This window comes from Salvelinus fontinalis, chromosome 3 (genome assembly GCF_029448725.1).
Source record: "Salvelinus fontinalis isolate EN_2023a chromosome 3, ASM2944872v1, whole genome shotgun sequence".
NCBI lineage: Eukaryota > Metazoa > Chordata > Actinopteri > Salmoniformes > Salmonidae > Salvelinus > Salvelinus fontinalis.
The window spans coordinates 13,900,233-13,926,454 of record NC_074667.1 but is presented as its reverse complement, the minus strand read 5'-3'; the positions used below and the strand labels follow the sequence as shown (position 1 = coordinate 13,926,454).

At 42.2% G+C, this 26,222-nt stretch overlaps 1 protein-coding gene across 5 annotated transcripts; it reads right to left on the bottom strand.

The window, feature by feature from the left end:
- On the bottom strand, window positions 1-26,222 carry LOC129839516 (atlastin-2-like). 5 transcript variants are annotated; one of them, XM_055907033.1, is made up of 14 exons: window positions 26,113-26,221; window positions 13,662-13,945; window positions 9,108-9,242; window positions 8,654-8,758; window positions 8,235-8,285; window positions 7,617-7,673; window positions 7,309-7,401; window positions 6,427-6,565; window positions 5,728-5,855; window positions 5,216-5,272; window positions 4,600-4,671; window positions 1,307-1,738; window positions 602-616; window positions 1-484 (listed from the first exon to the last, which is right to left on the bottom strand). In XM_055907033.1, exons 1-14 carry the CDS (start codon window positions 26,183-26,185, stop codon window positions 374-376), a joined length of 1,752 nt encoding a protein of 583 aa, XP_055763008.1. In that variant the 5' UTR covers window positions 26,186-26,221; the 3' UTR covers window positions 1-373. The 5 variants fall into 5 exon arrangements, 4 of the variants coding, with proteins under 4 accessions (XP_055763008.1, XP_055763001.1, XP_055763013.1 ...); XR_008757044.1 differs by having other exon boundaries at window positions 400-484; window positions 602-1,042; XM_055907026.1 differs by having other exon boundaries at window positions 1-616; window positions 26,113-26,222.

Sequence of the window (26,222 nt, the reverse complement as noted above, 5' to 3'; positions counted from 1 at the left end):
AAAGGGAGGGGAAAAGGATAAAACCTACAACTGGAGGTGGAGAGAAAGGAGCAAAGAAAAGAAAGCAAGCTTCATTTGTTTGTTCGTACATTCATCCATACCAAAAATGGAAATCGTGGCAGCTTATCATGAGCGCGCACACACTCCCCGATGTCACCCTACCCACCCTAAACCCCACAACATATGAGAATTCAACCATGAAAGTGCCAACCTGTATTCTACATTTGTGGTGAGAACCAGGTATAAAATGCTGTTTTTAAATACTAAACCAGCATGGCATGGGGACCATGAGCTATCAAAAAATAAAACATTTATATATAGTCCTAAAAATGGACACTGGAAACTAAGCGAAGGGGGGGAAAAACAGCAGGTGCTAGTTTTTCTTCTTGACATTGTTGTTCGAGGCCAGTCTCGTTCTCTGGGCCGTTATCAAGGAATCCAATGGGACTCGACTCCTCGCCACCTCAAAGAGTTTGGAAAAGATCTGAAAACAAGGCAAGGGAAGTATTGCGGCTGTGTTAATGACATTAGTAGTGACGTTTGAAGTTATTTCTGCCTCAAATGACAAAAGGAGCCTTTTTCCCCTCTGTCCACCTCTCACCTTTCGTGGCGTCCTCTGTGGCAAGCACAACGTTAAAAAAAAGATAAAGAGGGAAGACTAATTAGTGGGGAAAGTAGTGAGGGAGGTTTTCCAATTCTTTCCCTTCTTCCAAAGTGTGCACTTGCACCCTCCCTCTCATGGATTTAACAATGGTTGAAACTCCCTCAAGCCAATGCTTACACCAATACATTTATTTTAAATCCATGGCGGGCGCACACTTCTGGAGAAAGGGTAAAGAATCAGGGTGCAACCAGAGAGACAAAGGCAGATAGGGAACAGGGAACAAGGAAAGGGAAGAGATAGGCTGATGAGGAAAATAAACTTGATTTGGGAAGATTCTGGTTTGAGGGGGAGGAAAGAGATGTTTGGGTGAATCACATTCGGTCACATCCAAATAGGTTAGGAAAAGAACAGGACAAAGAGTTTGGGAGCAAACACTCTCTGTGAAAGAGTAAGCAGGAGAGGGACATGGTGTGAGACAGGGAAAGAAAAGGGAAGAGAGTGAGGGGGTAGAACAAAAGAGCGAAAGGGAGGAAAAGAAAAGAGAAAGAGGCGTTACATTAAAAAGGGAGACAATAATAGGTGTTCAAATAGGAGCGAAAGAGCCCGAGCAAGAGAAACAGAACATGCATAATATTCTGATTGATCAAGAGACATGCGGCAGTCATTTCTTGCCCCCCCACCCTCCACTCCCGGGTCACCCACCTGCTCCCACAGGGTCTCGGCCACCTGGTCGATGACACTGCCCACCTCGCGGAACTCGCCGGAATACTTCACATAGGCCCAAAGGCAGAGCGCAGCCAGTGCCACGCCCATAATGAGATTACACACCGTGGCCACTGTGTTGATACCCAGGAAGCCCGTGACCAGCGACGCCACGTACATGGCAAACATGACGGCGAAGAGCGTAGCGGGCGTGCGCGCCGCGTAGAAGATGTTCTTGCCATCGTTGTGTTTGATGAAGTTAGTGAAGGCCTCGTCCAGCTCCGCTTCCAGCTGCTCCTGGTAGCACCGGCAGAAGTCCTCGCCGCCCATTTTCTTGACCGAGCGGAAGTGTTTGACCGCCACCTGCCGCAGGTTCGCGTGGCCGCACTCCAGTTGATCGGGGGCCATGTAGGGCTTGTCGCCTCCGCACACCTGGGAGAAAGAAGAGTTCGCCATGAGGGACAAACATACTGCAACTCATTTACTTATTCAGTGTTTCATAAGCCCATATGGGCTGGGCATCTGACAGATGCAAGAGTATTTAATAGCAATCATACGTGCATTTCCGATTGCAAAATCAACCCCTAGCCCCTAAGTCTAGACGCGTCTCTTTTGCCACTCAGATCTGGGAGAAATACAATACCGGTCAAAAGTTTTAGAACACCTACTCATTCAAGGGTTTGTTTATTTTTACTATTTTCTACATTGTAGAATAATAGTGAAGATGTCAAAACTATGAAATAACACATGGAATCATGTAGTAAACAAAAAAAGTGTTAAACAAATCAAAATATATTTTATATTCTTCAAAGTAGCCACACTTTGCCTTGATGACAGCTTTGCACACTCTTGGCATTCTCTCAACCAGCTTCACCCGGAATGCTTTACCAACAGTCTTGAAGGAGTTCCCATATATTGGCACTTGTTGGCTGCTTTTCCTTTACTCTGCGGTCCGACTCATCCCAAACCATCTCAATTGGGTTGAGGTCTGGGGATTGTGGAGGCCAGGTCATCTGATGCAGCACTACATCACTCTGCTTCTTGGTAAAATAGCCCTTACACAGCCTGGAGGTGTGTGTTGGGTCATTGTCCTGTTGAAAAACAAATGATAGCCCCACTAAGCGCAAACCAGATGGGATGGCGTATCGCTGGAGTAACCATGCTGGTTAGGTGTGCCTTGAATTCTAAATTAAATTAGACCGTGTCACCAGCAAAGCACCCCCACACCACCTCCATGCTTTAAAGTGGGGGAAAAACACATGTGGAAATCATCCGTTCACCCACACCGCGTCTCACAAAAACACCGCGGATGGAACCAAATCTCTCCAATTTGGACTCAAGACGAAAGGACAAATTTCCACAAGTCTAATGTCCATTGCTCGTGTTTCTTGGTGTCCTTTAGTAGTGGTTTCTACGCAGCAATTCGACCATGAAGGCCTGATTCACAGTCTCCTCTGAACAGTTGATGTTGAGATTTGTCTGTTAATTGAACTCTGAAGCATTTAATTGGGCTGCAATTTCTGAGGCTGGTAACTAATGAACTTATCCTCTGCAGCAGAAGTAACTCTGGATCTTCCTTTCCTGTGGCGGTCCTCATGAGAGCCAGTTTCATCATAGCGCTTGATGGTTTTTGCGACTGCACTTGAAGAAACTTTCAAAGTTCTTGACATTTTCTGTATTGATTGACTTTCATGCCTTAAAGTAATGGACTGTCATTTCTCTTTGCTTATTTTGGCTGTTCTTGCCATAATATGGACGTTTACCAAATAGGGCCATCTTCTGTATACTACTCCTACCTTGTCACATCACAACTGACTGACTCAAACTCCTTAAGGAAAGAAATTCCACAAATTAATTAACCTGTTAATTGAAATGCATACCAGGGGACTACCTCATGAAGCTGGTTGAGAGAATGCCAAGAGTGTGCAAAGCTGTCATCAAGGCAAAGGGTGGCTATTTGAAGAATCTCAAATATATTTTCATTTGTTTAACACTTTGGTTACTACGTTATTTCATAGTTTTGACGTCTTCACTATTATTCTACAATGTAGAAAATAGTTATAAAAAAAGCTTGAATGAGTAGGTGTTCTAAAAACTCTGACTGGTAGTGTACACTGAACTAAAATATAAAAAGCAACATGTAGTGTTGGTCCCATGTTTCATGGAGCTGAAATAGAAGATCTCAGAAATGTTCCATACAAAGCTTATTTCACTTAATTTCATGCACAAATTAGTTTATATCCCTGTTAGTGAGTATTTCTCCTTTGCCAAGATAATCCATCCACCTGACAGGCGTGGCATATCAAGAAGCGGATTAAACAGCAATAATCATTACACAGTTGCACCTTGTGCTGGGGACAATAAAAGGCCACTAAAATGTGTAGTTTGACACAACAGCGCCATACATCTCAAGTTGAGGGAGCGTGCATTTGGTATGCTGAGTGCAGGAATGTCCACCAGAGCTGTTGCCAGTGAATTTCATGGTTATTTCTCTACCATAAGCAGCCTCCAACATTGTTTTAGAGAATTTGGCAGTACGTTCAACCGTCCTCACAACCGCAGACCACGTGTAACCACGCCAGCCCAGGACCTCCACATCCGGCTTCTTCACCTGTGGGAGAGTCAGACCAGCCAACCGAACAGCTGATGAAACTGAGGAGTATTTATGTCTGTAATAAAGCCTTTTAAAATGGGGAAAAACTCATTCTGATTGGCTGGGCCTAGCTCTCCAGTGGGTGGGCCTATGCCCTCGCAGTTCCACCCATGGCTGCGCCCCTGCCCAGTCATGTAAAATCTATAGATTAGGACCTAAAGAATTTATTTCATTTGACCGATTACCTTATGAACTGTAACTCAGTAAAATCATAAAAATTGTTGCATTTCTATATTTGTTCAGTATAGATCAATACAGAAGAAACAACGTAAATGTGAACATCAGCACACCAAACTACACAGGAGTGCTATACACGGGACTAAATCAACCAAATCCTTTCAGATCTACAAGGAGCCATCGCATAGCTAGATGTAGGAGCTAGGAGGGCACAACTTTGCTGAGAGCAAAAACAGAGCTATTTCCCCCGAGTTTATTTAGAGCCGTCTAATGAAGATTGATGGTTAAATGGACAACAAAAAAACGAAGCAAAAAAGCTTTACGACTAAATCAATCTTGAGTCAAACGTAGCTAGTAACACACGCCACAACTCATCCGCGCAGATGAAAACGCTTCGACTGCTTTTATTAGTCAGTCATATGCTAAATTGGATGCTTAAAACGGAAAGTAATTGTTCAATTACCTGCTCCATGCCTTTGTTGTAAATGTCTTTTGCGCCCGCAACAGCTGCGAGGTTGTTGGCTTCAGCCGTTGCCTAGGTGACAGCGGGAGAAAGCAGGGGGGAAAACGCAGCCGTCCTGAGATTAGGTTCCTATGGTGCATCAACGATCTCCTACAGTCACATGAAATTCTACTCAAGTTTTAAAGAGCCTATATGGAATACGTGTTGCCTCTGGAGGTATTCTTGAGCCAAAAGGGCCCTCTAAATAGACAAAAATTGGTCAGAAATGACTTCACAGGACAGAAAGGGGCAAAACTCCCCACACCCATGAGTAAAATCATATATTGTTTGCTAATCTCTCATTGACTAAGTAAATGGTATCAAAAGGCGTCGGGATGCAATGAATGTTCATGGCACAATACATTTGGTCAACTACAAGTGAAAACATGAGAATGTTTCAGGGTTGTATTTACAAGAACATTTTGCAACAGAAAACAAGCTTTCTAATTGGATAAATCCAGCTAGTGCCTCCCCCTTTTACCCCCGTCTCAAACTATTCTATTCCATTGTGCCTACTGAACACAATCCAGTTATTTGTTAGGGGAATTTATCATTGACTATCTGGAGAGTGAACTACCTGTAACATTGACTTGGGATGAGGCAGCTCCTCCCCTTGGTATATTTTCATGTATGCCTGTGACGAAAAAAAATAAACAAGCAACAATTCTTTCAGAAGAAGAAAAGGTATAGAGGAGGAAAGGGTATATGAAAGTTGAGGCATAGAGAAAATAAAATGTTATTGGTCACATACACATATTTAGCAGATGTTATGGCGGGTGTAGTGAAACGCTTGAGTTCCTAGCTCCAACAGTGCAGTAGCATCTAACAATGAACACGAATCGCAAAGTAAAAGAATGGAATTAAGAAATATATAAATATTAGAACGAGCAATGTCGGAGTGGCATTGACTAGAATACAGTATATACATATAAAATGAGTAAAACAGTATGTAAGCATTATTAAAGTGACCAGTGATTCCACGTCTATGTCCATAGGGCAGCATCCTCTAAGGTGCAGGGGTTGAGCAACTGGCCGGCTAATGATGGCAAGGTATAAGCTCAGAAGGAATGTTTGAAACTATCAACTTACTTTAAAATACTGTACAAGGTCTCGGCACGTCACTTTGGATCCTCCGATTTCTTTCTCCACCAAGTTCTCCGGGGACAACAAGATTGGCACTAGGTTGACTAGCTCAGTCTTGAAATCGTCATCAATATCTAGAGGGGGAGACAAGTGGAGAAATGCATTTCTTAAAGGTCTGTTGACATTCTCATTATAAAAACACCATCGGACCTTAAATGCAACTATATAAAGGCAAATCTGTTTGAGAACTTTGAAAGGTGACCTTCGTATTGTAATAGATGGCATTTATGTAGCACTTCTCTAAGATCCAAAAATACAAGTCCGCAGTGAACCATCTTCCCTAGGCACACCTGGATATCTGAGATGATTGATAGAGCATTACGGTAATAGCTTCACCTTACCTTCTGATTGGCTAGGTAGACATTTGACCATAGTGATTAGACCTATCCAATCGCTTCAGATAGACAGGAGTGCCTTGGGGGTAGGGGCTGGTTTATTTGGAATTGACAGAGTTGGCTAGGGGGTACATTGACTAAAGCCTGTTTTAACATGGGCAGCGCCATCAACTATCAACACACTCAGAAGTAGAAGAGGAAATCGACTACTTTAAAATAGAGCCAGCCCTCAATGGCGCTGTTCATGCTCTGAGACAAGGTGCACAATCTTTCCACAAGGGTAATTGAGCAACCTTTTCCTTCAGCGTACCTGTGAGTCTGCCATCAAAGTTGGGGTTGGTGGCCACCTTGAGGCCGGGGTGGGGCAGGAGGAAGCAGCCAATGTTAGAGAAGCAGGAGTGGATGTGCTTCCTGACATTCTGCAGCTCCTCGTGCTGGTTCTGTTTCACCTGCACACAGTGGAGAGACCCTTGCTTATTCAAGTAAATGGTTGGACAAATATAGTTCGAATTGGCCTGGTCTCACATCTGTTTGCGCTAAAAAACATGACGAAGGCAGCATAGCTTCCATCTATTCCTTCAGAACCCAAGTGTGCAGCTTTTCCTCTCCATGTGCTGTATAGTCTACTACTGGTCGTTGTCACGCCAATGTCATGTGCTGTATAGCCTACAACTGGTCGTTGTCACGCCAATGTCATGTGCTGTATAGCCTACAACTGGTCGTTGTCACGCCAATGTCATGTGCTGTATAGCCCACTACTGGTCATTGTCGTGCCAACGTCATGTGCTGTATAGCCTACAACTGGTCGTTGTCACGCCAATGTCATGTGCTGTATAGCCTACAACTGGTCGTTGTCACGCCAATGTCATGTGCTGTATAGCCTACAACTGGTCGTTGTCACACCAATGTCATGTGCTGTATAGCCCACTACTGGTCATTGTCGTGCCAACGTCATGTGCTGTATAGCCTACTACTGGTCGTTGTCGTGCCAATGTCATGTGCTGTATAGCCTACTACTGGTCGTTGTCGTGCCAATGACCATAGGAGTTGGCAAGACTGCACAAACATAGGACAACAGGCTGTTTGAACAGCGTACGCAAAATTAGAACGTGTGTAAGTGCTTTAGTTCCTGAAATGTCAGATGTTAAAGCTCTTATTTTCTTAGAATGGAGCAAGTGAAAAAAATACGTACTTGTAATCTCTTCTCCAGGAAACTCTTGCCTCCCTCTAAGCCGTAAGAATGCTCGTAAGGGTAGCTCCAGTCTCGTATAAGAAACATTAAAGTCTGTTGTGAAAGTCAAGGAATAAATATTAAACAAGATTCGACAGGACTAATGATTTCACAAAATGTCAAGTAATGGCGGCCATATTGAATAAGACTCTAGAGATGCCCATTAGCTCCATCACAATTACTTAAAAATCTCCTCTTCATTATTATCCAATAAGAAAGGCATTGCAGGCCATTCATTCAGGAAAGGCAGCAGAGAAATGCGATCATACCTGAAAGGGTTTCTCATAGATTTCTTCCAAGGCCAGCCTTCCATATTCAGTAAAGAGCTAGGTAGGGGAAAAACAAAAAGTCAGGGATAAAGCAGAGTAATACTCCACGTCCTTGTCAAAAAGGTCAACAGTCAATCTATTAATAACAAGGCGCCGTCTTGCAGCGGACTGTAGCCGTCTAATAGGATAGTCATGTCAATAACACGCTTCATTTCAGAGTCGTCTGTTGAGTAGGTTTTAAAGAGGCTATATATACATATATAAATAACTTTTGCTTCTAGGGGTGCTCTTGAGTCAAAAGGGGTACGGTCACATTTCAAGTCAAAATGTGACGTTCATCTAGCGTTTCAAACGTCCATATCTTTAACAAGGGTGGAAGCAGCTATACACTTCCATACAAGCGCTCTAATTGTGACCCACTAAGTACAATAGTTCCAACTGCATGGTCGATCATCAAAGGAACATCATGTAGACATTTCCCCCCGGAGGGCTGTGATATAACCTCAAAGTAAAGAACCTTTTCAAGTTGTTTGTGGAGTTCAACGTCCAAGGCAGTGTTGAGGATTGGATTGTTCTGGAAGGGGGACTTAACAAACATGGACACACACACACACAAACCTGGAGATGTTGAAGGTCGTCTTCCTGCACATTCTGAGACAAGTTGTAAACCTAACGGGTGACAAAACATCAATAACCTGAAGTCTACATAGATCACATTTTTCAATCAATGTTTTGCATGAATTGAAAAGTTGGTACAGGGAGGGGGAAAGTCTTGTATTCAATCATAGTCTAGAACTAGCACGCACGTCTCAGGAAAATGGCCAATTTTTCAATTCCTCAATCCAGATACTTACTGTCGAAAAGGGGGATAGGTAGAGCGCCATTCCTCGTCCAAACAGCTTAGAATCACCCATTATTGTTTGTTCAATAATGGCAATTAAACATACGCACATTGTAGATCTCCCCTACTTCTTTGAGCAGTGAATACCTTAATCTAAAGGGTACACAACACTGTGAGGGGCGGGGGGGCATCATACCTGTACAGAGCTGGTCATGGTGCTCAACGCAAACAGCGTCGCACAATCTTTGATGGTCGATTGGCTGTCGAAAGCCCCCTGTGTGTCGATTAGAAGAACAGCAACCTGCAGAGAAAGGATAAATCAATTAATAAGTTGTATTCTTCACCAATCAAGGGGTATTAAATCATTTGAAATAACCAATGGACAACTGGAACTCTTAAAATCGTGTCTTTAAAGGGACATTGCACTCCAAAATCGAAGTTTGTAAATCTGTTTTGTAAATGCAGCTATATGCCGCAATCCAAAATGAATCGAGACAATAAACGGCATATAGTTTCCACATTTTACTGGTGGTGTTTGATATGGACTCATCTTGATTGTTTTAGCGGTCTGAAAATATCAAACTAACTTTGATTTTGGAGTGCAAAGTCTTAACTCAAACCTTAGTTGGGAGAAGCGACTTTGTATTTACCTTGCTCCCGTCTGGCTTGTCCACCACAAACACCTCGCTCCAGGCCAGGATCCCTGTGGTCTCCCTCTCGCAGCCCCCCCGCCAGGTGAAGCCCGTCAGTGGCTCCTCGTGCCCACCCAGCCAGGAGCAAGATGTCTGAAGAGTACACATTAAAGCAGGAGATTGGCGATCATATGAGCCATGTAGCTACAGTACCACGACTCTCGTTGGCTGAAACAGTCCTCTCAGAAACAACCTCTAGCCATCTCCCCTAGACAATTCATGTAAAACTGAAAGGTATAAGCGAGCAATATGGTCAAGGCCCGACCAAGCCTATTAGAGGGCAAGAAATACTACCATGCACTACAGTACCTGCTTATACCCATCATATATATTCCAGATATCCTTGTCTAGAAGCAAGATATTTTCTCTCTGGACCCTACTCTCATATTGAACACCCCTAACCCAGGCCCTCCCGTTTGCTAGCATACCCGAGTGGCATATTGATGGCGATCCCCGCTCAAACCTTGAGGGCCACACACACAAAAGCAGCCTTTATGCCTGGAATAAAGTTCTTGCAAAAGCCGGCCACAGTCCCAAGCATTGTGCTGCCCAAAAATCAGCTATAAGCACAGCTCAAATGGATTACGGTCACCCACCCTAAATGAGTTATGAACAGCAAACAGGTTTAGCAAGTTGTGGCAGAAATCCTGATAAGTTTACTCCCTAAGCATCCAATGAATGGAGTGAATTAATTCCTCACAGCTGTGAAAAAGTATGAGGACAATGTTTTCCAATTCAAGATAAGGATCTCTGGTTGGTTGTGTGATTTAATCTAATGAGTTGTTTGAAGTCTCTGTAAAATTTTCAAGCAGGGCCAATAGTGTACTGAATTTCAAAGGACACTTCATGTTAGCAGATGTCCCAAAGCACCGCCAGGTAGCCCAACAGGCAATATTTTCAATAAGTGATACTGGATCATTTCACAGCGCATCTGCAGAAAATAGCTCTTCAATGCGGCGAAACACCACAGGTCATAAACACTCAAACTCACAAAGTTCACCAGACATGTGACATGAGCCGTGGTCCAGTTCTCACAAGGGTTTGACAATGGGTTTTCTCCGGTCGGTGCAAGTAGGCCAGAACTGTACTGGGTCACCAAGTGAATTTCTACTTGGAAATCTACTGGCGTCTATCTACTTAGCCAAAAGCATGAGTTTACTTTCAACAACAACAAACAACGGGCGAGAGTTAATGTTGAACCCTGCCTCATTCTAGTATGTTCCAGACTGGCAGGTTGAGAGCCACTGTGTTTGCATTGTAACCTGTGTATTTCCATACCTGGTGGGTCAGAGCAGGTGTGTTGTCAGTATAGGCTGCACACACAAACGGCCACATAATGTGTTGTGAAAAGTGTTTTAAATTGTATTTGCCTTAATAACTTCTTGAGGGCCGGGGGCAGTATTCGGAAATTCGGATGACTGACGTGCCCAAAGTAAACTGCCTGTTACTCAGGCCCAGAAGCTAGGATATTGGTAGTATTGGATAGAAAACACTGAAGTTTCTAAAACTTAAAATGTCTGAGTATAACAGAACTGATATGGCAGGCAAAAACCAGAGGAAAAACCAAACTTTTTTTTTTTGTGGTCTCTGCCCATTCAAATCCTTGTTATTGGGAAAACCTCCCAGATTGCAGTTTCTAGGGCTTCCACTAGATGTCAGTCTTTAGAAAGAGTTTCAGGCTTGTTTTTTGAAAAATTAGCTAGAATTTGTAGTTTTCTAGGTGGCTCCCATTTTGACTGTAGTATTGTGTCACGCGTGGATGAGGGCGCGCACTTCGTTATTTATCTCCGGTAATGAACATACTATTCTCAGTCTTAAATTTGATCATTTATTTACATATTAGGGTACCTCAGGATTGATTAGAAACGTTGTTTGACTTGTTTGGACGAAGTTTATTGTTAACTTTTGGGATTCCTTTGTATACATTTTGAACGAAGGAAAAAGGTGGATTACTGAATCAAGCGCGCCAACTAAAAGTCCTTTATATCCCCAAAAAAGTCAGTTATCGGACAAAGCGGCCATTTGATGTGTAGCTGGGACTGCAAACAGAGGAGTATCTTCAAAAGGTAAGTGATTTATTTTATCATTATTTCTGACTTGTGACACCTCTGCTTGTTTGGAAAATATTTGTAATGCTTTTGTACGCGGGGCGCTGTGCTCAGATAATCGCATGGTATGCTTTCGCCGTAAAGCCTTTTTGAAATCTGACAAAGCGGCTGGATTAACAAGAAGTTAAGCTTTTAAACGATGTAAAACACTTGCATTTTTATTAATGTTTAATATTACGATTTTTATTTTGAATTTGGCGCGCTCCGATTTCACCGGATGTTGTCGAATTTGATCCCGTTTACAGGATTTCCGTACTAAGAGGTTAATGTTGCTGGTCCCCAGGAAGAGTAGCTGGAATCCTTAATAAATACAAAATACAACTAATTCTACATGTAACAATGTATGCCTATGTACATATACTACATAAGCCTGTGTGTTTCCTCTCCTGGTTGTAGGTCACATGTATAACAGTCCTGGTTATTAGATATAGGCCGGTGTGATGAGAAATGACATATTTACCTGATTTGTTTGATAGAGGTCGACAGATTTATGATTTTTCAACACCGATACTGATAATTGGAGGACCAAAAACGCCGATACCGATTAAATCGGCCGATTTTTTAAAATGTATTTGTAATAAGTGTTCATTCAGTATTGTTGTAATTGTCATTATTTAAACTTAATATAATACATCAATAAAATAAATTTAGCCTCAAATAAATAATGACGCATGTTCAATTTGGTTTAAATAATGCAAAAACAAAGTGTTGGAGAAGAAAGTAAAAGTGCAATATGTACCATGTAAGAAAGCTAACGTTTAAGTTCCTTGCTCAGAACATGAGAATATATGAAAGCTGGTGGTTCCTTTTAACATGAGCCTTCAATATTCCCAGGTAAGAAGTTTTAGGTTGTAGTTATTATAGGAATTATAAGACTATTTCTCTCTACGATTTGTATTTCATATATCTTTGACTATTGGATGTACTTATAGTCACTTTGATATTGCCAGTGTAATAGTATAGCTTCCATCCCTCTCCTCGCCGCTACCTGGGCTCGAACCAGGAACACATCGACAACAGCCACCCTCGAAGCAGCGTTACCCATGCAGAGCAAGGGGAACAACTACTCCAAGTCTCAGAGCGAGTGACGTTTGAAACGCTATTAGCGCGCACCCCGCTAACTAGCTAGCCATTTCACATCGGTTACACCAGCCTAATCTCGGGAGTTGATAGGCTTGAAGTCATAAACAGCACAATGCTTGAAGCATTGCGAAGAGCAGCTGGCAAAACCCACAAAAGTGCTGTTTGAAAGAAATACGAGCCTTAGGTCATTAATATGGTCGAATCCGTAAACTATCATCTCGAAAACAAAACGTTTATTCTTTCAGTGAAATACGGAACCGTCCCGTATTTTATCTAACGGGTGGCATCCATAAGTCTAAATATTCCTGCTACATTGCACAACCTTCAATGTTATGTCATAATTACGTAAAATTCTGGCAAATTAGTTCGCAATGAGCCAGGCGGCCCAAACTGTTGCATATACCCTGACTCTGCGTGCAATGAACGCAAGAGAAGTGACACAATTTCACCTGGTTAATATTGCCTGCTAAACTGGATTTCTTTTAGCTAAATATGCAGGTTTAAAATATATATACTTCTGTGTATTGATTTTAAGAAAGGCATTGATGTTTATGGTTAGGTACACGGAGCAACGACAGTCCTTTTTCACAAATGCGCACCGCATCGATTATGTGCAACGCAGGACACGCTAGATAAACTAGTAATATCATCAACCATGTGTAGTTATAACTAGTGATTATGATTGATTGATTTTTATAAGATAAGTTTAATGCTAGCTAGCAACTTACCTTGGCTTCTTACTGCATTTGCGTAACAGGCAGGCTCCTCGCGAGGCAGGTGGTTAGAGCGTTGGACTAGTTAACCGTAAGGTTACAAGATTGAATCCCTGAGCTGACACGGTAAAAATCTGTCGTTCTGCCCCTGAACAAGGCAGTTATTGAAAATAAGAATGTGTTCTTAACTGACTTGCCTAGTTAAATAAAAGAGTAAAAAAATTAATCGTAATAACAATAAAAAATATATATAAACTAGTCAGACTCAATCTCACAGGCAGAAAGTCGCATTACCAAGGTAACCTGTGAACATTTGTCTCATCGGTGATATTTTTTGTTAAAAAATAACTCGGGGTCACAAACATATGAAATATACCACATTACTTCTTACTAGTAATACATATGTTTTAGAAACATTACAAAGCACGCGCAGCCATTTTAATGGGTTTTGTGTCATTTCAGCAAAAAAATATTTTGGCCGGTCCCAAAAAAAATCTGGCTGGTAGATTTACCTGCCACAGCGACTGTTGGAACAAAAAGTTAATTTTAGGCCCTGATTTTAGGCCCCTCATGTAGCCTGTACAAGGAAAGCCTGTGTATAACCTCACCTGGTTGTACATGAAGCGCAGCATGAAGTCCAGCAGGAAGGACTTGCCCTTGCGGAAGGCACCGGCCACCGACACCACCACCACGTTGAGGTCGCGCACATGCTCCTGCAGCAGGATGCGCTCCAGCGCCGCCTCGTCGAGCTCAAAGGCGTGGTCGTCCTCGTGAGCCACAACGATCTGGATCGGCCTGGCCGACAAGGCATCTTCTTCATCTTCCTCCAACAACAGGGCCTCCTCTTCCTCAGGGCTCATCTTATGAGGCACACCCTCCACCCCATGCTCACCTGGTAGAGATGTTTAGAATCATTAAAGGGAAGATCCTCAATTCATAGAGAATGTCCACCCCAAATCAGAGTTTGTTAAACATTTTCAAACCTGAAAGTGGTTACTGGTTAGATAAAGTGGATATTGCACACAGATACCTGCATATGCCTACTAGTTCACCCACAATATAAATTAAGCTCCTCTAACTCTTAAACTCCTCTAAGTTGTGTCATACCGCGGCACACCTTGCGGGCTGATGCAGCATGTTATTTGTCAGCCATTTTTTCTATTATTGCTAGTTTGACTACCAGAGGGCATCTTTGAGAAGCATTTGATAGTCTTCCGTATCGACATTACCAGAGAATTTAAAACCTTTTGTAATAACATCGTATTGATTTTTAAAAATGTAGCTTAATTAATATTATGGTGTTTCTAATCAGAGAAAAACGAAACCATCAGGGTTTCCGTTAGGATGGGAATGGAAAATATGGAGCTGTACAACGGGACGAAGGAGTAGGCTGTCCTTGTATATAAGAATTTGTTCTAAATTCACTTGCCTAGTTAAATAAATGTTACACTAAGAGCATAACATTTCTGCACCCTAATTTTCTAATTCTTGTCTAAACAATACCCATCTCATTGATTTATCAAGACCAGTCCCCATGCTTGTCTCAGAGGAGCACGAAACAGTGCTAAAATGTTTGTAGGCTTTTGCTTCTAACTTCAATATGCTCTTTAAAAATAAGACCTACAACATTTAACAGTATATCTAAAAAATATAAAAAATTCAATGATTACAATAATTACATTTAAAGGATTGGAAGACTATATTAACATCTAACGGGCATTTTCCGTTAGATGTTCTCCGATATTCTCACAGATCCTAAGGGGATTTTATATAATTCTAAATTAATTAATAATAATCGCTTTGTTTAAAAAGTAACGATATTGGAGATTACGTTTTCATTTAACCTGGAGTGAGCGAGAAAAAGGCCATTCTTTAACATGGGGTGAGACACTCACTAATTTGTAAATAAAACCAGTTCGTCATTTAGAATTATTTCTGGAGAAATCTAACTTGATTATTTAGCAGATATCACTTCCTTAAATTCAGTCAACACATATCTTAAGAATATTATGGAATATTTGAAATAGACATCCACAGCGGGAAGGCTATGTATTCTGTGCCCATTGGTGTTCTCTCTTCGGTTACACATCCTTGGAATAGCAGAACAGCATAACGGTCCGGGCGGCCCTTGTTGCGCCTGGTGAGCAGTTGGTCAAGTTCTGTTGTCAGAAGAGGAGTGGAAATGTCAGGGTGAACAGAAGACCTGACGAACCCGCCACGTATGTTGACTCTGTCCGTCGGAGTTGTAGTTCCAGAGCTCACAGATGTGCCTGGCATGGATTGTGACTCCATCTCGTTCCTCGCCCTTTTCAACACGAGTGAGTCAATGATTCGTCTGACAAACAAAGAACTTTGTGTCCTGCAAGCCCAGGCATGGATCAAATCTGGCGGAGACGAATCAACCGTGGCTTTTGAGCAATTTGATCAAAATTGCCAAAGAAAAAAAAAAGATCCAGAAGATTAACGAAAGCATAAAGACGTTGAACAAATGTTGTTTTGAGTTAGAAATGTAACACTTTAGAATACTTAAGCATTGAATACATTTCAAATTGAGGGATTTTCACAACAGTAGCCGGGCTATAAAAAGTATATTGTCCTGATAATAAGAAACATTTGCATGATGGGCTCCATTATTGTAACCAATGTCACAAGTTGTATCTACCTTTCCAATTACTTTTAGAGTTTGGGATTTACAAATGTGCGCTTTCCTTAATTACTTACATTGTTTTAGTTCGAACGAGCAGATTTTCTTTCAATTATTGTTTTATGTAGGATGCTACATTTGACCAGTTGCAATTGTAAGTAAGCCAAATAAATAAAAACATCCTACCTCTATTAGGCTGTTAAGCCTCAGCCTACCACAGACAGTTAAGTTATTTTATATAGGTCTAGGCTCCGAAGAAATAGACTCCAATTAAGCCCTTCTGTTGTTTGTAAAGTCAAATTAAAATGAAGATAGTTGAAATGAATTGCTCGACTGGTGTAGGTTCTCCATCTATTGGTGTGCAACACTTGCATAACACGTTAGCTATGTTTTAAGCACCAGGCACTGTTCTTCACTTATTGATTGCGCTGCGGTTGCAGACAGTTGTTTTTTGAAATTGAACCTTTATTTAACTAGGCAAGTCAGGTAAGAACAAATTCTTATTTACAATGACGGCCTACCGTGGCCAAACCCGGAAGAGACTGGGCCAATTATTCGCCGTCCTATGGCACAGCCAATCACGGACGGATGTGATACAGCCTGAATTCAAACCAGGGACTGTGGTAAAGCCTCTTGCACCAAGATGCAGTGCCTTAGACGGCTGCGCCACTCGGGAGCAATGACTAAAAAATATAAACACAACAAAAAAAAGAAACGTCCCCTTTTCAGGACCCTGTCTTTCAAAGATAATTCGTAAAAATCTAAATTACTTCACAGATCTTCATTGTAAAGGGTTTAAACACTGTTTCCAATGCTTGTTCAATGAACCATAAACAATTAATGAACATGCACCTGTGGAACGGTTGTTAAGACACTAACAGCTTACAGACGGTAGGCAATTAAGGTCACAGTTATGAAAACTTAGGACACTAAAGAGGCGCTTCTACTGACTCTGAAAAACACCAAAAGAAAAATGCTCAGGTTCCCTGCTCATCTGCGTGAATGTGCCTTAGGCATGCTGCAAGGAGGCATGAGGACTTCAGATGTGTCCAGGGCAATAAATTGCAATGTCCATACTGTGAGATGCCTAAGACAGACCTACACGGAGACAGGTCGGACAGCTGATCGTCCTCACAGTGGCAGACCACGTGTAACACCTGCACAGGACCGATGCGCCCAAACATCACACCTGTGGGACAGGTACAGGATGGCAACAACAACTGCCCGAGTTACACCAGGAACGCACAATCCCTCCATCAGTGCTCAGACTGTCCGCAATAGGCTGAGAGAGACTGGACTGAGGGCTTGTAGGCCGGTTGTAAGGCAGGTCCTCACCAGACATCACCGGCAACAACGTCACCTATGGGCACAAACCCACCGTCGCTGGACCAGACAGGACTGGCAAAAAGTGCTCTTCACTGATGAGTTGTGGTTTTCTCTCACCAGGGGTGATGGTCGGATTCGCGTTTATCATTGAAGGAATGAGAGTTACACCGAGGCCTGTACTCTGGAGCGGAATCGATTTGGAGGTGGGGTCCATCATAGTCTGGGGCGGTGTGTCACAGCATCATCGGACTGAGCTTGTTGTCATTGCAGGCAATCTCAACGCTGTGCATTACAGCGAAGACATCCTCCTCCCTCATGTTGTACCCTTCCTGCAGGCTCATCCTGACATGACCCTCCAGCATGACAATGCCACCAGCCATACTGCTCGTTCTGTGCGTGATTTCCTGCAAGACAGCACATCTGGGACCGGTTGGGTCAGAGGGTGAGTGTTAGGGCCAATCCCACCAGAAATGTCCGGGAACTTGCAGGTGCCTTGGTGGAAGAGTGGGGTAACATCTCACAGCAAATAAATGCAGTTGACAGTGAGAGGACGTTTGTGTTTTTGCAGAGTGTACACACACACTTTTTTCCCCCAGAACATTAACCATGTGTAGTTAGATGTGGAAAGATGGATACAAATGTTTTGTTGCAAGTTGGGGGGGTTCACACCTGACTTGGCTATTAGATAATTATTTAGTAAAGGTTGAACAGTCTACTGTTCTGCTACGCTTGTGAAAAAGTATTATTCGTTTCCCCCTTTCCACATGTTAAAGATTCCAATTGATAGTGTTTTTTTTAGCCACAATCGGCCCCAACATCAATTAGTACATTTGGGCACAGTCGATAACATGCTGGACTTCGGGCTAAAATGATGAGGGTTCGAAAACCTGCTCCCTGCTTGTTTCATTACATTATGCCGTCTCAGAGCAAATAGCCTGGATTGTTACTCCCATCTCATTCATCGTCCTCTTCCACGTGTCATTCTTCACCTGAGTGGCTCGCTTGTGGGCGTGCTGGCAGGATGTACTGTTTTTTATTCTGTATATATGAATTACAAATCAGCCTTTACTTAAATCATGTTTCTAGTCTATTGCATAGTTACAATGTGTAATCATTGATGTCCCAGGCGCAGTAAACACTGTTGAAGTGTATAATTGTAATACATACATGCAAACACAGCATCATTCAAATAATGGAGTTTTATACACCCAGTATTGGATATGGCTGAAAATTTACAAAAAATGCTGTTTGGCAAGTTTAACTCGATGACAAAAAAAATATGCACAATCATTTGTCTTGACATCAACTAACATTCCTCTCAATTGTACATTTTTTGCTTGACTCGTTATGACGTTATAATTACTTAAATTTGCTTCCACCGTAATGTTTTGTCAGCAATCTTTGCTGAAGAAAGTCACCGTGGAAGGGTGGCTCGCGTCAAATTTGTCATTGGAACCACTCGATATGATTGGACATATAAAAATCTTGGGACCCAAAAGCATAATGAGTGCTCTAACGCCCCCTTGTGGTGGTCTGGAGCAATGAAGCAGTGATGCTGGTTACCTCTAAGTCCTGTGGTGTAAGCTCGCAACTTTTAAAATAAGGTACACCTGTACTCTGCAGTGAACCAGATTAGAGGTCGACCGATTAAAAATCGGAATGGCCGCTTAATTAGGGCCGATTTCAAGTTCATAACAATCGGAAATCGGTCATTTTTAACACACCTTTATTTAAACATCAATGCCTTTATTAAAATAAATACACAGAAGTATATATTTTTAAACCTGCATATTTAGCTAAAAGAAATCCAGGTTAGCAGGCAATGTTAACAAGGTGAAATTGTGTCACTTCTCTTGCGTTCATTGCACGCAGAGTCAGAGTATATGCAACAGTTTGGGACGCCTGGCTCATTGCGAACTAATTTGCCAGAATTTTACGTAATTATGACATAACATTGAAGGTTGTGCAATGTAACAGGAATATTTAGACTTATGGATGCCACCCGTTAAATAAAATACGGAACGGTTCTGTATTTCACTGAAAGAATAAACGTTTTGTTTTCGAGATGATAGTTTACGGATTCGACCATATTAATGACCTAAGGCTCGTATTTCTGTGTGTTATGTTATAATTAAGTCTATGATTTGATAGAGCAGTCTGACTGAACGATGGTAGGCACCAGCAGGCTCGTAAGCATTCATTCAAACAGCACTTTCGTGCATTTTGCCAGCAGCTCTTCGCAATGCTTCAAGCATTGTGCTGTTTATGACTTCAAGCATATCAACTCCCGAGATTAGGCTGGTGTAACCGATGTGAAATGGCTAACTAGTTAGCGGGGTACGCGCTAATAGCGTTTCAAACGTCACTCGCTCAGACATGGAGTAGTTGTTCCCCTTGCTCTGCATGGGTAACGCTGCTTCGAGGGTGGCTGTTGTCGATGTGTTCCTGGTTCGAGCCCAGGCAGCGGCGAGGAGAGGGATGGAAGCTATACTGTTACACTGGCAATACTAAAGTGCTTATAAGAACATCCAATAGTCAAAGGTATATGAAATACAAATTGTAGAGAGAAATAGTCCTATAATGCCTATAATAACTACAACCTAAAACTTCTTACCTGGGAATATTGAAGGCTCATGTTAAAAGGAACCACCAGCTTTCATATGTTCTCATGTTCTGAGCAAGGAACTTAAACGTTAGCTTTCTTACATGGCACATATTGCACTTTTACTTTCTTCTCCAACACTTTGTTTTTGAATTATTTAAACCAAATTGAACATGTTTCATTATTTATTTGAGGCTAAATTGATTTTATTGATGTATTATATTAAGTTAAAATAAGTGTTCATTCAGTATTGTTGTAATTGTCATTATTACAAAGAAATAAAAGTTGGCCAATTAATCGGTATCGGCTTTTTTGGTCCTCCAATAATCGGTATCGGCGTTGAAAAATCATAAATCGGTCGACCTCTAAACCAGATCAAGATGCCCGGATGTCAAAGGTTTTTGTTTTCTAAATGTTTGGAGTGTTAGCTAGCAGCGAGTTGGTGTCTGTCTGGTGTCCTTTCTGCTTCCTGTTTCTCTACGGTGTGGTTAAGACAGGCAGTCTATGGTCTGAGAGGTAGTCTACGCCCACTCCGATCACACCAGTAATGTTCTTGAAAGAGATGAAAATAGTTTAACTTGTGGGAACCGTCTTTTTAAAACATAAGAAACAACAGACTGCAGTCATAACAATAATGGGTCCCAGTCATAAGTCACAAGCTTGGATGTCAAAAGTTCTTGAAGCCAAAGCAACAACTTTCAAGTCAAATGATACGAGAGCAGTAATCATGAGTAGGCCTAAATGACTATCTATTCACGATTCATTTGATGGATGCAATTCAATGAAGTTGAACTACAATAAGATGCTGATGTTCTCTGAATAGTTGAGCTGCTCTTTGGGTGAAACTGAGCTGAAAGAATACGGTCTCTGTACAATACGCTCACTGAAATGCACAACAGGAAACAACGTGGCCGGAACTGGGTTGCCAAGTTTGTGAATGGGTAAGAAACAAACATTGGTTAGAGCAGTTATAACACACACACACACACACACCTAGATTGCAGACTGTGCAGCCCTGCCAGCGCGACATCAACTCGGCCTCCTCGGCCCATTGTTTCGTTAATAAAGTCTGTGGGCTCTGGTTCAGTTCCCCCCTGTCCTTTCAAGGTCAGTTAGCCCATTGGGGGGGGGGGGGGGGGGGGGGGGGGGGGCACACGCAGCCACCCTCATCACATTACAGTAGATGACACTGCAGTAATCGCCAGCCAGTCGGGGAGGATGGGAGACAACTAAAGCCCCCGTCGTTTCAGACTACATGAGTACGACATTTAAGGGGGTTTAAAGGCAAAGCAACCAGTCATGTGCTAATCGCTATGCTAATCGAACAACTTGATAGACATCTACACAACAAGCAACTGTTCATCATATCCATGGCCTTGACTGACCATGACAGTGGGGGGGGGGGTTTGACCTCCATGACCGGACCCATCGTATATACTTCATATGGGCAATAAGGGTGACTGGGCAACTCAATGGGCATCTATTAGGCTTCAAATAAATACTAGTCTCAGACCAAGTCAATCAATCAAAACACAAGTCTCGACCAGGGCACAGCAGGTAACATCCGGACAACTCCGACACAAACCTAAACCTGAACTGAAAAGCACGTTCAATGGAGAATCCTGTGGCCGGAAAATGTCTGTAGAGGCATAGGCCGACACCTAGCGTGGCACCAGAATGGGCATCCACAGCCGTGGAGGGTTCAAAGTGTGCGCGGGCCTTTGTTCGTGACCAGCACCAGCTAAACGCACCTGGAGTCGCACTGTTACAACTGGAATGGAACAAAAACCCGCACACGGCAGCCCTCCGGGAAACCTAAACTAGAGTAACTGCCAGAGGATGACCATTCACAATGTCTCCATCTGGCTAGGCTGCATTCCAAACTTGAAAGCCTACTCACTAGCCTCCGTCACTGTCTACTCCACCTTCAAAGAGCTGAAAGGACTGAATGTGTTTAGGCCTATGCCATAGCTGGCTGGGCAATATGGCTTTCAGATTGCAAGGGGAGTTGGAAGATGGACTGAAAAGGGTTAGCAGAGGGAAGGAGATTTAAGATGGGATTCGACACAGTTTCATAAAACTGGTGAACTCATTGGTTCTAACAGTAGACAAAACCCCCTATGAGGATAAAAGCTCCTTTGGCCAAATTAGCAGCTGGAGGTCAATGCTGCTGGGAGGAGTGAGTGATGAACGATTTGACTAAGTACAGGATGAGAGCGAGTTCTCATGGCTGAGGACGACTTTCTGCATTATTTAGAGCGCTTTGCTCATATACCAACGTGTCATCGTGACTGATTTTCTCATGGTTCCCTAGTCCCTCTGCAGCAAACATATGGTGATCAATAGCCTGTTTAGTACATCGCAATAAAAACCACAGTATAGAATCGCAATACATATCGTATCGACACAAAAGTATCATGATAATATCGTGAGGTCCCTGGCAATTCCCAGCCCTAGCATTCAGATGTGTTCTGTGGCAAATTTTCTTTACAATAGACAAACTGAAAAACAAGCGCAGTGTTCAGAACAACCCAGCGTATGACGCCATGTCATCTTGTAACTGTACATCAAACATAGCGATCATAAACACTGACACTGTATATGACGAGTTTCATGATACGGAAATGTGAAGTGCACATTTGGACTCATGGCTGTTTGGCTGAAATGACATCAGTGGCATGTATTATAGCCTAATCTTCAACATCTCCTCTTTCAAAATACTGGTCTCTTAAATTTACAGAATTTCCCTTGGACAACAAAACATTTGCAAAAGTCGCCCAAATAGCGGGAGGGACGGGAACAACTTGTCTCGTGCGGTGCTCAAGTTCAGAACGGCAGTCAGTCAAAACCCACACAGTGCTTATGGTGAAAAAAAAATACATAATTATCAGTCTCCAAATATGCCATTTTCAACCCCTATGCGGGTACGAGTGTAAAGGGTTGGAGAAGTCCAGGTGTTCTATTGATCGGTGTAGAGGGACGTGCATCATTCCCCTTCAAGACGATTTGATATGCATCTAGATACATGGGCTCTGATACAGGACTGAGACATTTAAATTTGAAATGATTCGATGCGATTAGAGAAAAAACCTAGTGGATGCACTAACACATTGCATTAACATTAATTTTCCAGTCAATTTTTTTTTATTAAATCGGCTGCTGATGCAGCTCATGAGCTGAATCTGTGAGCTGACGTGTGTGTATAAATTATGTAGGTCTATGGTGTATATGTGTACCGTGAATTATGTATGATTATAGCGTATGAACCATCTAGGAACCTGATCTGAGCCATAAAAGGAGATTATGCATTTACCACCCCACCACCACTGTCAGATTAGGGGGAGCAATTTAGTCTGGTTTTTGTTGCTCCATTTTGGTTCTGTAATCACCCACTAATTAACTTCTCATTTTTGCAGATTAAGTGTTTGAGCTAGTAATGTATGAATATTTATCAATAACAATAAAAGCTATGACATAGCCAACGAATATATAGCGCAACTTTGGATTTCACCCCATCTCAAAATCAAATTGTTTTGACCGTTTGGAAGTTTAGTGAGCTTACTTTCTCGTCCTGCTGCTTTGGCCATGCAGAGTGCCTCGCAAAGTGATTGCTGTCTACGTTATGAAAAAGGTCAACATTACCCTGTATATCTAAAAATGACCATATACACGGATTGCTTAATGCAAAACTACCAAAACTATTGCTGATGGTGAACCTGAACAATCAAAATAAAATTAAGCCCTGTTCAGCAGGTAGCCTATAGCCATATGAGAGTTGTGTCTACGGTAGTGTACTACACAACATGTTTAACAGAGCATAGATAAATTACATAGGTTGTCACTAATAAAGCCAAATATTGCGCAAGCCATTTTAGCATTTCAATGCTGAAGATGTGCAAGGTCAGGAACAGGCCACCTACTGCACGTTGGTCAGCGTGCGAAACTGGGCACAGTTTGAATAGGCTACTGATAATCACTGGGGTTGTTTGGCATGCAAAATGACTTTTAGATCAATGACTGTCAAACACAGTTACATGCTTAGTTCGATACTGAAGGAGAGGACCGATCAGTTATCACAAAACAGGAGGACTTAGAGGTAAAAGGTAGAAAAGTAATGAGCAATAGAAAGTGAATCGGTGAATTATAACATTCAAAAATCTATTTTCTGACCAATGCATGCTACATTTGGATCGGTTTTGGGACCGATGCAGTCTTAGCGCAAACATTTGAAACGGTGAATCGTGACATACCTAATGTAGAGCGGGACTGGTTTTGTGAGCTTTGGAAGAGTGCTTCATCAAGCCCTTTATCCAAAGGGCATCAATCAAAACGCATCAACACCAGAGAGAGTTGTCATGGTGGGGAGAAAAAGTACAGGAGGGATACAGTGATGGCAGTAAACTCTAGGCTGCTGCGCAACTAGTGAACAGCAGTCATCGCCACAAAGCTGAGAAATCGATATCGATCAAATACCATAAACATGAAGCAAGATATTGGGCATGATGAGACCTATAACCCGTATTACATCTCAACATCAGAAAAAAAACTGGGAAAAAACGATCTAGGCTAGAGTTCAATGGCACTTCAGATGTGCTGGTAGGACTCCCTGCCAACAGTCTAGACTCTAGAGGAATCAACCATTCTTAATATGTTAGTGCTATGAGCTATTCTTGGGACATCCCTACCCTAAACACTAACCTTAACCACTTTAAAAGTTAAACGTCAATGGGGTAGGGACGTTAATCTGTTAATCCAAACGAAACCGAACAAAATCATACCATAGGTCAAATGAAGCTAACCTAGGCCCTGCAATGTTGTTCACTTAGGCCAACGTTGCAGACATTGCTCTCGTTCAGTTTTGTATTTTCCCTACTAATGGTTAAGGTTAGGATTATGAGGGGAAGCTGATCCTAGTCAATAAAATGCATTTATAGAGCCCTTTTTCATCAGCCGATGTCACAAAGCACTGTACAGAAACCCAGCCTAAAACCCCAAACAGCAAGCAATGCAGATGTAAAAGCCTGGTGGCTAGGAAAAACTCCCTAAAAAGGCCGGAACATAGGAAGAAACCTAGAGAGGAACCAGGCTCTGAGGGGTGGCCAGTCCTCTTCTGGCTGTGCCGGGTGGAGATTATAACAGAACATGGCCAAGATGTTCAAACGTTCATAGATGACCAGCAGGGTCAGACAATAATCACAGGTTGTAGAAGGTGCAACAGGTCAGCACCTTAGGAATAAATGTCAGTTGGATTTTCATTCATAAAAATGGTATCCAGGAGTTCATCGGACTATGGGGAAGTTTCCCTTTAAAATATGAGCTCGAGCCCCCCCCTCCTCCATCAACCATGCAATCCCATGGTATGACTGGCTAGGTCAATGTTCAAAAACACACCATGTAGAATAGACCCTAGACTTGTGCAGCGGGAACAACTGCTGCAAGTAAACAAACGTGTTCTCTAGGGCTTAGTGGAAGCAGTGAAAGTGTAATTGCCTACTTCAATGCTTGTTTGTATGCAGTCAGTACTGAAACAGTTAATGATACAGTAGTTGGCAAGCTAAAGTATCACAAGTACGCACAGTATTCCAACATCGATGGTCAACTGGCTAGGCAAACTAGCTAGCTAATCCTCTTGAGAGGTTGCGTAAGAGAGATGATCAGCAACTATAGCAGCTAACTAACGTCTAGCTGGCCAAATTAATTCCTAGGCAAGACAGTAGACTAACGTTAGAGCATAGGGTCCTTGGCCTCTTAATCTTCTAACAAACCTTTAACAGGTTAGCTAGCTATCCATTTAAATTAGCTAGCTAACTACACAAAACACTTATGCCACTCGTGTCATCATGTACTTAGGCAGATCATTCATTTTAAACTAGGCAATAATACTACCTAGCTAGCAGTCTCAAACGTTTACAAACTCACGATAGCTGATAGTAGTAACGTTAGCTATCTAATAATGGCATTGACACCTGAAGAGTACCGTTAGCTTTGACAATCATCATATATGATCATGCCTTCACATATTGTACGGTACCAGTGTTGGCTAATGGGTAGTTCGCTAGATAGCAAAACAATTAGATTAGCTGGATTTACTAAAACTAGCAAATAAGACAGAAAATGGTCAGCCAGCTAACATCAATTAGCTAGCATTACAAAAAGGAACATCCAGCTTATTGTGTAGCGCTAACTTATTATTAACTGCTAGCTAGCTTTGACTTTGTTCAACCGAGACATTTGGGATATCATATTTAGTTTGACACAAACAAGACGTTAAATGTTAATTCAATATTTTCTTCGCAAAATTGAAACGTGATGTTGAGTAGGAAACGAATAATGGGATGGGATGCTCTACACTGGAACTCGATAGCATTCCCTCGTCCATGATAACGTTAACTCAGAATGAAAATAACAGGGCTATTATCATCAATCCCACAAAACAACCTAATTGTATTCACGTATTCATCATTTACTACCTAAGGACAAATAATACCTTCGCCGAAAATGCTGTTTTTGCAATTTTGCGGAGAGTGATTCCGATGCTTCAACCTGCTCTCCTCCGCCATCTTGACCCGTTGAAAATAATCAAATTCAGTTGACGTC